Genomic DNA, 16,385 nt, shown 5'->3' with positions numbered 1-16,385 from the left:
GCTTCTGTAACTTAAAAGTCTTAGAGAGGTTGAATTACTTGTCTAAAATATGTCATGGATAACACTTGAAAATAGGTCTTTCTCATTCATTTGATCACTACACCATACTGCCTCTTGTCTGTAGATTCAAAAGTATATAACAGAGTCCCAGAGGGAGCTAAGAGGTATCCACTGTGATCCAGAGTGCAAATCCATCAAATCCATACTTACTAGCAAAGTGACTCAGGGCAACAGACACAATCTCTGCCTGCCTCAGTTTCTTCAACTGCAAAATAAGGATAATCAATCATGGATGTTGTGAGGATCCAATGAGATGATATTTGTAAAAAGCCTGCAAACAGTAGGGGCTAAAGAAATGCTTGTTTCCTTTTCTCTTACCTGTCCAACAGAAACTTAAAAACCAGTAAGGGGCAGTTAGGTAGCACAGTGGATAGAACACTGGACCTGAAGTCAGGAGGACCTGAGTTCAATCTCAGATACTTAATAATTGTCTAGCTGTGTGACTTTAGGCAAGTCACTTAATCCCATTGCCTTAAATAAATAAAATTTTAATAAAAACTAGTAAGGAACTTCTGGATTTGGAATTACCCAATTTATTAGTAGTTTGTCATCCTCTCTACATTCACAAAGTTGTTCTTGTAAGACCATTTGCTCCTAAAAGTTGGTTCTTAAGATGAAGTGAAACTCAAGAGCTTCATTTAGTAGAATTTGCTAACCATTTTAGAAATCAATTTAAATTCAGGTCTTTTAGCAGTCAATAAAGTGTAACACTTTAAAGATTATTTCCTAGAGAAAAATGTGGCCCTGGAAAATTACTATGAGCTCACCTTCCCTTTGTTTTTCTTATCTTCATTTAAGATTACTGGGTCCTCTCATTGGGTGTTAATGGAAAAAACCCAGGTTAGGGAGGGGGAGGATTCGAGTTTAAATCTAGAGGCTCTTATTTACGGCTTGTGTGGTCTTAGGCAAATTACTTCACGTTTTTGGATCTTGGGTTCCTTATCTATAAATGAAAGGTTTGGGCTAGATGGCCTCCAAGTATATGATACTATGGTCTATTGGGATACTTTAATTTTTAAAAAATTTTCGCAATAAAACATACATTTCCATAATGCAATAAAATAAAAAAAGATGATTGCACATGAAACTGCCAACCTAATATGTACAACTTACAATCCCTTTAAAATATATAATAATGTTAGCATGTAAATTTATTTTTTCTCTTTTTTTCCTTCCCTCCCCTCCTTGTCCTTAGAGATGACCATTATTTGACATATTTTTAAAATATTCTAGAGATGGGCAGGTTTAGAAAACTTTATAAAAACTGGCAGGCTGGAAGGATTTCCATGAACTGATGCTGAGTGAGATGAGCAGAATCAGAAAAATGCTGTACACTCTAACAGCAACATAGGGGAGATTCATTCCATCAGTGCAACAATCAGGGACAATTTGGGGCTGTCTGCAATGGAGAATACCATCTGTATCCAGAGAAAGAACTGTGGAGTTTGAACAAAAGACCAAGGACTATTAACTTTAATTTAGAAAAAAAACCTGATATCTTATTGTCTGATCTTGCTATCTCTTGTATTTTGTTTCTTCCTTAAGGATATGATTTCTTTCTCATCACATTCAATTTGGATCAATGTATACCATGGAAACAATGTAAAGACTGACAAATTGCCTTTTGTGGGGGGGGTGGGGGGGAGAGAAGTAAGATTAGGGGGAAATTGTAAAACTCAAAATAAATAAAATCTTTAAGTTAAAAAAATGGCAGGGATTTAGAATCTGTATGCACCTAGAGCAGGGGTAGGGAAACTTTTTTCTGCCAAGGGTCATTTGGATATTTATGACATCATTTGCCTACTATTCTTGGTCAAATATTTTATTAATTCATCATTAAAAAGTTCCTAGATTTATTGAATTTTGAGTACCATGTATGGTTGCTGTGACAGCCCTGGACAGGGTCTTAAATAGCCTGCAGGCCCTGACCTAGAGGAAGGGGAGGCAGTATAGTCTAATGATGAGGTTTTCTAGATTTGAGTTAGATTTGAGTTTAAGTTTTGTTCTGTACTACCTCTGTGACTTTGGTTATGGGTTACCTAATGTTGCTAGGTCTCGGTTAACTCATCTTTAATGTAGAGTAGGGCAAGATCATTTATCAGGCCCCTTCCTCAAATCTGTCAATGAAGGAATGAACAACTGGAAAATTTTCTAACTGGTTTCTTAACTCTCTTCTGGCAGGAAAAGTGACAGGGTCAGGGGTGGGTTATCCATAAAAAGCCCAGACCATGAGAACTTAAAAGAAAATCATATGATCCTGGTTGTATCACCAGCTCACTGTGTGATTTGGGGGCAATCACTGAGTCCCAGTTTCCTTTACCTGAAAAATAGGGACATGTATTCTCCACTTCATAGTTTGTGAAGAAAGCATTATATAAATGTGGTTTTTTAAAATGAATTCACTCTGTTTGCTTTTTTTAAGGTTTGCCATAGATCCTAAGGATAAGACCTTAGACTCATGTATTCATCGAAGGGGGAGAGGAGTTAAAATGATAGCATGAGGGAGAGGAGGAGAAAGTGAAGGGAGGGGAAAGGAGGGGAAGATAGTGGGAAAGAGAGAGGGAAGGAGGAAGCAAGGGAGAGAAAGGAAGAAAAGAAGAAAAGTAGAGAGAGAGATATTAAGGGAAGAAAAGAGGGAGCATGGAAGTGGAGAAAGAGAAAGGGGAGAAAAGAGAGAGAAAGATAAGGGAAAGGGAGGAGAGAGGAGAAAAAAGGAGAGGGGGAGAGAGAGACAGAGAGAGAGAGAGAGAGAGAGAGAGAGAGAGAGCAAAGAGAGAGAGAGAGAGAGAGAGAGAGAGAGCAAAGAGAGATAGAGGGGAAAGAGAGGCAGAGAAGGAGGAAGGGAGAAAGAGAATGATAAGAAAAGCTCTTACCTAGGTAAGCACAGGGAACCATCAGAAGAATCACTTCCAGCACCCAGGCCATGGCAGGTAGACCCCACCATCAGCTGCAGCTTCAGTGACTTCCTCAATGGGCTGCCAAATTTTTCTGCTTTGAAAGATGGATACTAGGTCTGTTTATTTCAGATAATTCTTTGTGAAGCTACTGCTGGGAGGAGGAAGACCCAGAGACCACATTTTTATAGATACAGGAACTCAAAACCTCAGAGGCCATGAAGGACTGACGACTGACAATACCGAGGCACCAGAGGCCCTTTTACCTTATTTTGGACCCACTATCTTTGAGAAGCAAGGCAGACCTAAGTCTTGGAACAGCTGAATATTTCACTGTGCAAAATAGCAATAACTGGCATTGCTATAGTATCTTTTTTTAGGGTTTTTTTTTGTAAGGCAAACGGGGTTAAGTGGCCACACAGCTAGGTAATTATTGAGTGTCTGAATTCGGATTTGATCCCAGGTACTCCTGACTCCAGGGCCGGTGCTTTATCCACTATGCCACCTAGCCACCCCCATTTCTATAGTATCTTAAGGTTTACAAAGTCCTTTTGTCATAATTAGTTTTGAGTGTGCAGGGTATGTGATCTCTTTTTCAGATGAGGAAACAAGGTCGGTAAGAAAAATTGACTTCATTGAGACCATGCAGCAAGTTCATGGCAAAGGAAAGATTTAAACCCAGGTCATCTGCCTTCAAGTTCCTACCTACCATCTGATATAACCTCCCTTTGATGCTAGTAGCTTTCAATTATAAAGTAAATAGCTTCCAAATTTATTTGAGCCAAAAGTAGATTTCAAGGAAATCTAACTGGTTTTCTTGTCCTCAACATGTCCTTCTCACCCCAGTATTTGGTGTTCCAAACACCCGTCTATTTCAATCATTCTGGGGCTGGTGCCAAGTCAGTAAAAAAGACTGCCAGGACCCTCACCTGGTGTTGGCAGTCTGAAGGGTTCACAGTCAACTGTCTCTATTACCACATCTGGAGGTTTCTACTCCTACTGACATTTGTCAGAAGATGTCTTTAATAGGTATAAAGGTAGTTAGAGTTGGACATGGGTTCAGAAAATTAACTTCCTTCCCCTCTTCCACTTTCTTTCTTGTCTCTCTGTTTTTCTCTCTCTTTCTCTTTTCCTCTCTCTTCTTCCATTTCTTTTTCCCCCCTTGCTTCTCTTTACCCTCCTTTCCTCCCATTCTCTTCCTTCCTTTTTGCTTCCCCTCATGCTTTCATTTTAATCCCCCCTGCCATGTAACTAAGATCTTATCCTTAGAATTCATGGCTCACTTTTTTTTCCTCCCTCTCCTCCTCTCCAATAAGATGGGGGGGGGCGCTGGGTAAACCAGTTTGTCTGAAGAAGATCTGGGTTCATTTTTAGTGGACTGCAAGGTCAATGCCAATCAAAAGTAGATGAAGAGATGGTTGGAATCTTGGACTGCACTAAGAAAGGTATAACCACCAGGGATACTGATATCTTCATTGCCCTCAATTACTTTTATCTGTAAATTGAGGCATTTGAGCTTCCTCATGTTCTAAATCTATGACACCGGTGATTCTTTGCCTTATGTGATTCTGCCCAGAGATGTCATCATACCTGTGATATTATGTCCTAGTCAGAATAAAAAATAAGTGTTTATTAAACATTAGATTTATTAAGCTTGGTTACTGTGCTAAGCTTTTTATAAATATTATCTCATTTGATTTTTGCAACAACTCTAGGAGATAGGTGCTAATATAACCAACATTTTATAATTGAGGAAACTGAGGCAGAGGTCATATGACTTACCCAGGGATACACAGCCAGTGTAACTGAAGTTAGATTTGAACTCAGGATTCCTGACTCTAAGTCCAGAACTCTATTTACTGTGCATCCTAGCTATCTGTACCTACTTTGTGGGGATAAAATCACAGAAAACTTGTAAGGTATTTTGCAAATCACATAGTGTTTCATAAAGCCTAGCTATTATTATCATTTTTATCTTCATCATCATCACACTATTCAAAGCACCAGACATACACTATTTGGTTTCACCCACACAATAACCACTCTGAGTATGTACTGCAACATAAACATTCTTGATTTACAGATAAGAAAACTAAGGCCCTGAAGGTAAATGTGCCCACGATTACAAAGCATGTGAGGCTGGAGGTCAGATCCTCCTATGCCAAATCTGGGACCCTTCCACTATTCCACCCTTGTTTTGTGCTAATCGTTTCTCCCCCTGCTGGAATCACTAGGCTTATTGTGAAGGGATTTTCCTGATAGTGAAACCTGCATTTTTAAGGTATATGAATTGCAGGGGAGGGGAGTTAGGGAAGGAGGACAATAGAATTGTTTCTATTGAATAATTTGTCAGGGATTTCTTTATTTTATTAATTTTTTTATTTTTTAGGAACTTTTTTTTTAAAAAAAAGGAGGGCACACAGGAGAGGCTAGGTGGCGCAGTGGATAGAGGACTGTCCCTGGAGTCAGGAGTACATGAGTTCAAATCCGGCCTCACACACTTAATAATTACCTAGCTGTGTGGCCTTGGGCAAGCTACTTAACCCCATTGCCTTGTAAAAACCAAAAAAAAAAAAAAAAAAAAAAGAGGGGGCAAGCTGTGGTTTACTTTTCAGTAATAGACAATCTACTTATATCTGTTAAAATAAAAAAATCCAGCCTACACATAATTGACCTTTCAGGCACAGAACATTAGAGTGATTCAGAGCTGACGTTACACAGTGGGATGTTCTGATCTCAAGTTTTGATCAGGCACTACACTCATAACCTCTGAAAGACATCCCTGGATCACACACTTTAAAAAAACCCCTACAAATTTATTGATGTCTTTTGTTTTAACACCTATATTTTCCCCTGTATGTCGCTCCCACAGCTTTCCCACAGAGCTATTTCTTATAAGGGAGAATTTTTTTTGAGAAAAGAGTAATTAAAAAAATCAGCAAAATCAATAAAAAAACTAATAATGTTTCAGACCCAAAGACCCCTAGATCTGCAGAGGAATAGGGGGAAGAGGCCTTATTTATACTTTGTAACTTTATAACATTCACTTTCAATTATTTTATAGTGGCTGTTATTTTCAGCAAATTGTAACAATCATATATATATATATAAATGTATATTTATATATATAATATATATATATAGTAATTCTTTGAATCTGCTCCCTTTACTTTGCAACAGTTCATGGCAGTCTTTTCATGTTCCTCTATACATTTTATTTGTTATCATGGAGTAATATTTTATTATGTTGATGTAGCCTTTTTTTTAGCTACTCCTCAACTGATGAACATCTAGTTTGTTTCCAACTCTTTGCCTCCACAAAAAGTGATGCTGGAAAAATTTTGGTGAATAAAGAGACCTTCCTTTCTTTTTTTTTAAATTAAAGACCTTGGCATACGACTAGTAATAGGATCTTGGAGTCAAAGGATTTGGACATTTTCTGACTCAGAAACATTCTATAGCTCAAGGGGAAGTTCCGGATAAAACTTTATAGTATCATAGATTTAGAACTAGAAAGAACTTTGGACTTAATTGAATCTAATCCCCTCATTTGTTAAGGGAAGAATCCTTTTTAATGTAATAATGCTTTACAATTATAATCTCATTTGATTCTTACAAAAATCTTATGAGGTAGCTGTATTTTACAGATAAGAAAACTGGTGCAGACAAAGTGGAGTCACCTAGCTAGTGAGGGTCTGAGGTCAGATTTGAACTCAGGTGATAGGGAAGGGGAGAATAGAAGAGAATCAGAGGGAGAGGGATGTAGAAAACTTGAAGGAAGAGGGGGACAGCTAGGTGGTACAGTGTATAGAGCAGTGGTCCTGGAGTCAGGTTTGGATAGGGAGATGAGAGGATCTGTTTTAGACATAGTGATTTTTGAGATTTGAGGGGACATTCAGATGAAGATATCCAACAGATAATTGTAGGACTGAAGTTCAAGAGGGAGATAAAATAGGTAAATTTGGGAGTGATCTGAACAAAGTCAATCTATGGCAATGGAGATCATCAAAGGAGAGAGTATAAAGAGAGGAGGGGACACAGGATAGGTGAATGACTCAGAAATTGAAACCTAGAAGGAACAGGAAAATCTGGAGAAACAGTATCCCAAAAGCCAAGGGAGGAGAGGTATCTACAGGGGTTCTTAACCTTTTCTGTGTCACAGGCCCATGTGGTAATCTAGTGAAACCTATACACCTATTCTTACATTATTTTTAAATTTGAAGGATTGCAGAATTACGAAGGACAGCAATTACTTTAAAATATAATTATCAAATTATTAATAAAAAGGCCCCATGGACCCCAGATTAAGAGCCAACCATTGAAGGAGGAAGCAATTATCAACAATATTGAGTATGATAAAAAATCATGAAGGCTGAGGTCTGAGAAAAGCATCAGATTCATCAGATCATAAACTTAAAGTTGGGACTGACAGCAGCCCTTTAGGCCAATCTTTTCATTTTACAGATGAGGAAGCTGAGACTTGGGGAGCTTATTAATTACTTGCCCAGGATCTCACAAGTAGGAAGCATCCGTCACTGTCCTCTTAGAGAGTAGGTCTGTGGAGCTGTGAGGTCTGAAGTCAGATTGTGAGGGATTTAGGAGTGGGTGCATGATAAGGAAAGAGAGGCAGCTAGTGGAGAGGGTTTTTTCTTAGAATTTAACAGTGAGAGGGAGGAGAGTCGCAGGGAAAGAGCTTGAGGAAAATGGTGGTGGAGACCAGAGCATGTCTGTAAGCAAGGGGGAAGAGCCTAAAAAAGGGAGAGATTGAAGAAGAGAGGAGTGATCTGTAGACCAGGCTTCTGAAGGAGCCAGGAAGCTCTGGGACCAAGGATGGGACACAATGGAATATATGCTGGCCTTGGAAAGGCTAATGTGTGAAACTGAAACAAATGAGGAGGGCTTAGGTGGAGGCACAGAAAGGTCTCAAGGTATAATGAAGGGCACTTGAGGGAACTGATGAGGAATATCTTCCATCTACTTCATGAACTAGGATGGGAGGTTGTCTGCTGGGAGAAGTCACCTTCAGCTCCTTCCTCTTAGGAAAGAATCTTGCCTTCTAGTTTTCTGAGAAAACCCAGACTGACTTGATGTGGAAAATGAGGCTTAGAAAAATAAATTAACTTTCTCAATTGAGACAAGGTCTCAATTCACATTTGCATAGGCCTTTGAGGCTGACAAATCACTTTTATCAGTTCAGTGGGGTGGGTATTCCCCATATGTTACAGATGAAGGAAGCAGAAGTTTAGAAAGAAACAACTCAACAACTGTTATTGCAGTTGGAGTCAGGACTTGAATTTTGGGCCAGATTCCAAGTCCAGTGCTCTCTGTTACCAAAAATAGAAATGCTTGGACCAGACTCACATTTATTGATTCTAGCCTAGAGCTCTAGTCTGCTCACTATACTTTCTCCTTTTCTTGGATTTAGAATCAAGGAATGTGAAAATCAGATTCATAGGCTATTGTGTTTGGAAAGGTCCTCGAGCTCACTTTCCTAGGAGGAAACCTGAATTATCCAGGCTTACTGAGCTATTGGCAGAGCTGGGTCCAGGTCTCCTGACTCTGCCTCCCACTTAGCATTCAAACCCACATGCAGAAAAATGTGTGATTATGCAAGAGAGTAAAAACAGGCATCTTCTTTAAAGGTTCTTGAAGGCTGGTGGGTGCGTGATTTCTAATCAATTCAAAGGTGAGGATGGGGTCTAATTCTTTTGTCACTTAGGGTTTGACATCTGGCATTCTCTAAGAACTGTATGGCCAAATGTGAGAGAGAGGCTGGGTGGACTGCAGAAAAGAAATCAAACAAAAAAAACAAGACTATTGAATTGAACTCAGTTTTTAAAGGTGGAAACTTTAGCAAGTGAAAACCTTGCAAATCTGGGAGAGGAAGCTGGGCAGCACCAAATGATAAAGATCATCTGTAGCATTTCTTCTGAATACCTCATCAAATACATACACAAAAATTAACACAGGAAAAAACCTCAATTGCTGCTTCTTTCACTTAGTCTTCCCCTCCACCTCTCCCCTTTCTGGCATATTATCTCTATAATGAAGTCAGAGAATGTGAATGGTAAAAGGAACCTTAGAATGTAGGATATCAGGGCTATAAGGAACATTAGAGCATAGCACGGCAAAGCTAGAAGGTTTCTTTGTGGAATGTCAGGGATGGAAGGAATGTAGAGCAGAGGGTATCAGATATGTGACCCTTAACTCACAATACTCCCAAGTAGGGCTCAAATCAGATTAAAATATAACTAGGAAATAATCAACAAAATATATAAAGATATAATAAAACATAGATAATATCAATATATGGTTTTCTTTGTCAATGTGTGGTCTGAAAGAATTGTTCTGTATGGTTTGGTGACACCTGATGGTCATTTTGACATAATTTTAAAGAGATGCACATTTTTTAATGCCAAAAACGCCTCTCTTCCTAATGCAGAAAGATTTACATTTCATGTGCCTCATGACCATTTGCCTGGGTCCTCAAATGTCTCATCCTGGCTCTATCTCTCTGCTTCCTACTTTCAGCAGCCTGGACTTTGTACTTAGTTCAACATTTTGCACATGCTAGGGGCTTGGCAAAAAGTTGTTGAATGAATGGTAGATTACAAGGAAACTGAGACTCAATACAAGGTCGCCTACTGTTCCAAAGTACCATTTCAATTCCACTTGAGCCTAATGAAGGACCTACTTGATGCAAGGGCCTCTTTTAGGCTTGTAGTTACAAAGATAGACCTGGCTCTCCAGGAGCCAACACTCTAAATGGGGCTATGAAATGGAAGGGGAAAGGACAAATACACAAAGGAATGATACAAGGCAAAATTAAGTCAAGTTTAAGGGGTAGCTAGGTGGCGCAGTGGATAGAGCCCTGGCCCTGGAGTCAGGAGAACCCAAGCTCAAATCCAGTCTCAGATGCTTAATAATTACCTAGCTGTGTGGCCTTGGGAAAGTCACTTAACCCCATTGCCTTGTAAAAACTAAAAGAAAAATGAAGTCAAGTTTGAAGATGTTAGGTGAAGGGTCACAAGAAATAGGAAGAAGGAAAGATCAGTTCCCTTCAGAGAAGTCAGAGAAGACCCCATGGAGATAACATCTGAACTGGTCTTGAGGGGAAGGAGAGCCTTTAAATTTTGTTTTTTTTAATTTTTAGAAAGGTTTTATTTATTTTGAGTTTTACAATTTTCCACCCTATTTTGCTTCCCTCCGACCCCCCAGAAGTCAGCTTGTTGGTCTTTACATCATTCCCACAATATGCATTGATTTAAGTTGAATGTGATGAGAGAGAAATCATATCCTTAAGGAAGAAACATATAGTATGAGATACAGCAGAATTACATAATAAGACATGTTTTTAAAAATTAAAAGTAATAGTCCAGGGGTCTTTATTCAAACTCCACAATTCTTTCTCAGGATATAGATGGCATTCTCTTCACAGATACCCCCAAATTGTCCCTGATTCAATATTGCCCTGTTGGTATGAGCAAGTCCATTAAGGTTGATCATCACCCCCATGTTGCTGTTAGGGTGTACAATATTCTTCTGGTTCTGCTCATCTCACTCAGCATCAGTTTATGCAAATCCCTCCAGGCTTCCCTGAATTCTCATCCCTCCTGGTTTCTAATAGAACAAGTGTTCCATCACATACATATACCACAGTTTATTCAGCCATTCTCCAATTGATAGACATTCCCTGTTTCCTTTTTTTTTTTTGCCACCACAGAGCTGCTATGAACATTTTTGTACAGGTGATGTTTTTACCCTTTTTCATCATCTCTTCAGGGTATAGACCAGTAGTGGTATTGCTGGATCAAAGAGTATGCACACTTTCATGGCCCTTTGTATGTAATTCCAAATTGTTCTCCAGAAGGTTTGGATGAGTTCATGGCTCCACCAACAATGTATTAGTGTCCCAGATTTCCACATCCCTTCCTATGTTGATCATTGTCCCTTCTGGTCACATTGGCCAGTCTGAGAGGTGTGAGGGGGTACCTCAGAGATGTTTTAATTTGCATTTCTCTAATAATTAGTGATTTAGAGCAAATTTTCATATGATTATGGATCACTTTGATTTCCTCATCTATAAATTCCCTTTGAATATCCTTTGACCAATTTGTCTATTGGGGAACGGCTTGTCTTTTTTTTTTTAAATTTGACTCAGTTCTCTTTATATTTTAGAGATGAGTCCTTTGTCAGAAACAACAGTTGTAAAAATTGTTTCCCAATTTACATTTCTTTTGATCTTAGTTACAGTGGTTTTGTCTGTGCAAAAGCTTTAATTTAATGTAATCAAAATTATCTAGTTTGTTTTTAATGATTTTCTCTATCTCTTCCTTGGTCATAAACTGTTTCCTTTTCCAGAGATCTGACAGGTAAACTACTCTTTGATCTTCTAGTTTGCTTATAATACTGTTTTTTATGTCTAAATCCTGTATCCACTTTGCTCTTATCTTGGTATAGGGTGTGAGGTGTTAGTCTAATCCAAGTTTCTGCCATACTAACTTCCAATTTTCCCAACAGTTTTTATCAAAGAGAGAGTTTTTATCCCAATAGCTAGACTCTTTGGGTTTATCAAACAGCAGATTACTATAATTGTTTCCTGCTATTGCACCTAGTCTATTCCACTGATCCACCACTCTATTTCTTAGCCAATACCAGGCAGTTTTGATGACTGATGCTTTATAATATAATTTTAGAGTGGGTAGAGCTAAGCCACCTTCTTTTGCACTTTTTTCATTAAATCCCTGGAGATTCTTGACTTTTTATTTCTTCTATATGAATTTACTTACAATTTTTCTAACTCATTTAAGTAAGTTTTTTGGAATTTGATTGGTAGGACACTAAACTAGTTTAATTTTGGTAGAATTGTCATTTTTATTTTATTTGCTTGGCCTATCCATGAGCAGTTGATATTTGCCCAGGTATTTAAATCTGCTTTTATTTGTGTGAGAAGTGTTTTATAACTTTTTTCAAAAATTTCTGAGTCTGCCTTGACAAATACACTCCCAGGTATTTTATATTGTCTGAGGTTACTTTGAATGGGATTTCTCTTTCTAGCTCTTTCTGTTGCATCTTGCTAGTCATTATATATAGACATGTTGAGGATTTATGAGAGTTTATTTTATATCCTGCAACTCTGTTAAAGGTGATAATTATTTCTAGTAGTTTTTTAGATGACTTTTTGGGATTCTCTAGGTATACCATCATGTCATCTGAAAAGAGTGAGAGCTTTGTCTCTTCCTTCCCTATTCTAATTCCTTTGATTTCTTTTTCTTCTCTTATTGCTGAAGTTTAACATTTCTAACACAATATTGAATAGTAGTGGTAAAAATGGGCATCCTTGTTTCACCCCTGATCTTATTGGGAATGCCTCTAGCCTATCCCCATTGAATATAATGCTTGTTGATGGTTTCAAATAGAAACTGTTTATTATTCTAAGGAACAATCCATTTATTCCTATGCTCTCTAGTGTTTTTAGTAGGAATGGGTGCTGTATTTTGTCAAAAGCTTTTTCAGCATCTACTGATATAATCATATGATTTGATAGGTTTGTTATTGGTATAATTAATTACAGTTTTCCTAATATTGAACCAACCCTGCATTCCTGGGATAAATCCTACTTGATCATAATGTATCATTATAGTGAGAACTTGTAGTAGTTTTGCTAAGATTTTATATTTAAGATTTTTGCCTCTATATTCATCAGGGAGATAGGTCTATAATTTTCTTTCTGTTTTAACTCTTCCTAGTTTAGGTAACAGCACCATATTGGTGTCATAGAAAGAGTTAGGCAGAGTTCCATCTTCACCTATTTTTCCAAAGAGTTTATATAGAACTGGAACCTTAAATGTCTGATAGAATTCACTTGTGAATCTATCAGGCTCTGGAGATTTTTTTCTTAGGGAGTTCAATAATGGCTTATTGACTTTCTTTTTCTGAGATAGGGTTATTTAGGTATTTAATTTCCTCTTCATTTAACCTAGGCAACTTATATTTTTGTAAATATTCCTCCATTTCATTTAGATTATTAAATTTATTGACATAGAGTTGGGCAAAATAATTTCAAATTATTACTTTAATTTCCTCTTCATTGGTGGTGAGTTCACCATTTTCATTTATGATACTAGCAACTTTGGTTTTCTTCTTTCTTTTAATCAAATTGACCAGAGGTTTATCAATTTTATTGTTTTTTTTCATAAAACCAGCTCTTGGTTTTATTAGTTCAATATTTCTCTTGCTTTTGATTTTATTAATTTCTCCTTTAATTTTTAGAATTCTAATTTGGTATTTAAATAGGGGGTTTTTAATTTGTTCTTTCTGAACCTTTAAATTTTAATGATTTATTTATTTTCACATTATCACAATAATCTTGTTGTGAAAATAAATATAACCCCCCCTTACCCCTCAAAAAGATAAAGATTTTTTTTACAAGGCAAATGGGGTTAAGTGGCTTGCCCAAGGTCACACAACTAGGTAATTATTAAGTGTCTGAGACCGGATTTGAACTCAGGTACTCCTGGCCACCCCAAGATAAAGAAATCTTAAGAGAAATGAAGTGAAAGGAAATAAAATGCACTTCAGTCTGTGTTCATCAGCTCTGTCTCTGGGATGGATCACATTCTTTATCATAAGTCCATCAGAGAAGGTGCTTCAATATTTTTTCCCAAAGTTGCTATTGTTAACTATTTCTCTCCATTCTATTCCTTCCCAGTCCCATTTATTCTGCTCTCTCGTAAGGAGAGTCTTTAATATATAGATGAGGAATTCATTCCCCCATTTCTCTATCAGAAAAGTTCTACTTCCTCAAATTTATCAAACTCTCATCTTAATATTCTCCAAGTATTAATTGAGGATCCACTCTAGGCTTGACCTGAAAACCATGAGGAAAGCAGAGGATGGAACACTGGCTTTGCTCCACTAGTTGGGGAGACATGAGATGACTACAAAATGAAATGTGCAGAATGCATCCAGTTAAACTATAGGGTCCAGTCGAGGCAACACTTTTGTTTTAAGAACATGGGAAGAGCATGAGCAAAGGAGAGAAGAATATGAACCCCTCCATGAGACAATGAGGTTTCTTTGAGTCTTTTGGTTCAAATACCAACATAGCCACTTACTTCCTGTGTGACCTGAGGCAAGTCATGCCATGTCTAAGTCAATATGTAGTGCATAGGTTATTTCACTTCTCTTTGTGTGATACCACAGCTATGACAAAAGACTGCATTTGGTGTCAGATGACTCAGATTGGAATCCAGAGGAATGTGAGTCTCTTGAGGGTGGGAAAAGTTTCATTTTTGTCTCAGAAGAGGCAGTTAGGTGGCTCTGTGGATAGAGCAATGGACCTGTAATCAGGGAGATGAGTTCAAGCTTGGACTCAAGTTATTGGCTGTGATTTGAACATGTCGTTTCGCCTTTGTGGGCCTCAGTTTTCTCATCTGTAAACTGGGGATATCAGGGTTGTTGTGAGGATATGTAACCTTCAAATGCACTAAAAAAAACTAGTTATCATCACCAGGGTTTACTTAGTTTGGTACCTTTCTTTCACACAGTAGGCACTTAATGCTGCCATGCCCTGACACTTAATAGCAAGCTTAGTGACTTTGGACAGGTCACTTTTTTCTGAGTCTCAATGGAAAAAAACAGGACCTCCATGACTTACCATCTAGTGTGATAAGGAGGAAGGCACTCCACAAGCCTCACAAAGCTTTAGAAATGGGAGCTCTCATCTCTCCCCTGGTTTTGCTCCAGGTCTTCTCTGGCCCATGACTGCTATATTCATGAAGAAGGGGCAGAAGCAGCTGGGAGTAGGGAGCGGGCTCAGAGCAAATAGGAACTGCTGTTTTAATGTCCGTGAGAAGAAAAAGCTACTGTTAGTTCTGATTTGACATCACAATTTACAGTTTATTACAAAAACATGCATCTTTCTTCCTCCTTAAATTCACAGTGGTCTTAACTCTTCCTTTGGCAGGCCACGTATGAGGCTTCAAAGATATTCAGGAAAGCTGAGGGATGGTTCCTAAGCATTTCATTGCTCTTGAAAATAGATAAAAAAGGTCTTTATTTCCTTCGGGTGCAGAACGAAGGTGAAGTTTCCCAGAGGCATTCTAGAAGACCTGCGGAAGCCTGGAGAAGACAGTGTTGGTGTTAGTCCCTAGTTCTCAGAGGCTTGTGCCAGGCTCGGCTCATTTTCCTTACCCCTCTAACTGCCTGGTTCCCACCTCCCTTTCAATCCAATCACACGCCTGAGCCAGAGAGCTGAGGGGAAACTTGGAACACAGATGGAGAACGCTGCAGCTGGGTTGGGGTGGGGGGGTAGGGGATGGGCCACCTGACACCTCAGGTCACACATGAAGCTACTAAACTGAGACAAAAGAGCTTACGGGCCCAGGCTCACACTACTAGTCTGTAGCAGAGAGACCAGCTGCAGCCTTCTCTCTTTCTGACCTAGCAGATGCCTCTTTCCTCTCTGGGGTGATGACCAGTGGCCACTTCCCAGTTGCCACCTGCTGGAAACAGGTCAACAATCCACTGTCCCCATCACTGATCAGGTTGGGAATTGAGTCAGGTGAAGGCAGGGAGGCAGATCAGATACTGTCTAGCAGTAGAACCAAGAAAATCCAGGGGCCTTTAACGTTCTTCTCCTTCCTCCTTAGCTCATTCCCTTAGATGAGACCCCAAGATGCAGGATAGAGAAGGAGAAGACAGCTGGAGGGAAAGGGAATTAACTCCCCCCCCAAATCAACCCCAAGTCTCTCTCGGGTTTGGCATTAGGAACCACTCTTGTGGGCTTTAGTAGGCAAAGGACTGGACTCTGAGGAAGAAGACTTTCTTCACTCACTAATTAACTAGGTGAATTTGGGTAAGGCACTGAACTTGCCTGGGACTCTCTTTCCTTGCATCTAAAATGTGGGGTTTAGACTCAGTGTTCTCTCTAAGGCCCCTTCCAGCCAACAGTCACTTGTGAAACAGTGACAAACAATCCCTTCTCTGAAGAAGTTTCCCTTCTGCCTCGTCCAGTCCTCTCCTCTCCCGCTCTGATGTTCTTTAGTTCCTGTTTCAGTGGGTTGCTTCTAGGACACCAGATTCTGGTCCTAAACTGAAAGGGAAGTGTTGTTTGGCTACTTTCATTTGAACTGATGGATTGCTTCTAGGAGGACACCAAGACTAGCCACAAGAAGGTTTCAGGAGAAGGATTCAAGTCCCCAGAACTCTCCCACCAGCGTGGGTCATTGTCTGCGATTTCATCCTTGAAAGCCAAAGCTTTCTGCTTGAAAGTGCTGGTCTTTATTAAAATGCAAAGGACTCTGGAATCTGAGGGGAACAGGATGTTATTAAGGAGGGAGAAGGGAAAGACACAGAGGGAAGAGGCCGAGAGGCCAAGAAAACTGGGCCTGCTTCAGGTGATCAAGAGTACCCAAGGAGTTCTGGATG

The 16,385-nt window shown here is 39.0% G+C and overlaps 1 protein-coding gene and 1 long non-coding RNA gene across 4 annotated transcripts in view; both read right to left on the bottom strand.

Annotated features, from left to right (window-relative positions):
* The window catches only part of LOC141518107 (uncharacterized), a 30,274-nt gene extending 27,231 nt beyond the window's left edge, over positions 1-3,043 (bottom strand). Inside the window, exons 1-2 of one of the 2 annotated variants that reach the window (XR_012477089.1) lie at positions 2,934-3,043; positions 211-265 (exon numbers count right to left, since the gene is read on the bottom strand). This is a non-coding gene — a long non-coding RNA (uncharacterized LOC141518107). The remainder of the gene's footprint in view (positions 1-210; positions 266-2,933) is intronic. The other variant, XR_012477090.1, reaches the window with a different exon arrangement.
* Positions 3,044-10,607: 7,564 nt separating this feature from the next.
* The window catches only part of MAN2B2 (mannosidase alpha class 2B member 2), an 83,563-nt gene continuing 77,785 nt past the window's right edge, over positions 10,608-16,385 (bottom strand). For both annotated transcript variants that reach the window (XM_074229821.1, XM_074229822.1), the window contains exon 19: positions 10,608-15,077. In XM_074229821.1, coding sequence (XP_074085922.1) covers positions 14,980-15,077 — 98 coding nt within the window. In that variant the 3' untranslated portion in view covers positions 10,608-14,979. The remainder of the gene's footprint in view (positions 15,078-16,385) is intronic.

Source organism: Macrotis lagotis, chromosome 3 (assembly GCF_037893015.1).
Source record: "Macrotis lagotis isolate mMagLag1 chromosome 3, bilby.v1.9.chrom.fasta, whole genome shotgun sequence".
Lineage (NCBI taxonomy): Eukaryota > Metazoa > Chordata > Mammalia > Peramelemorphia > Peramelidae > Macrotis > Macrotis lagotis.
The sequence above is the reverse complement of the archived record's forward strand: the minus strand, read 5'-3'. Positions and strand labels throughout refer to the sequence as shown.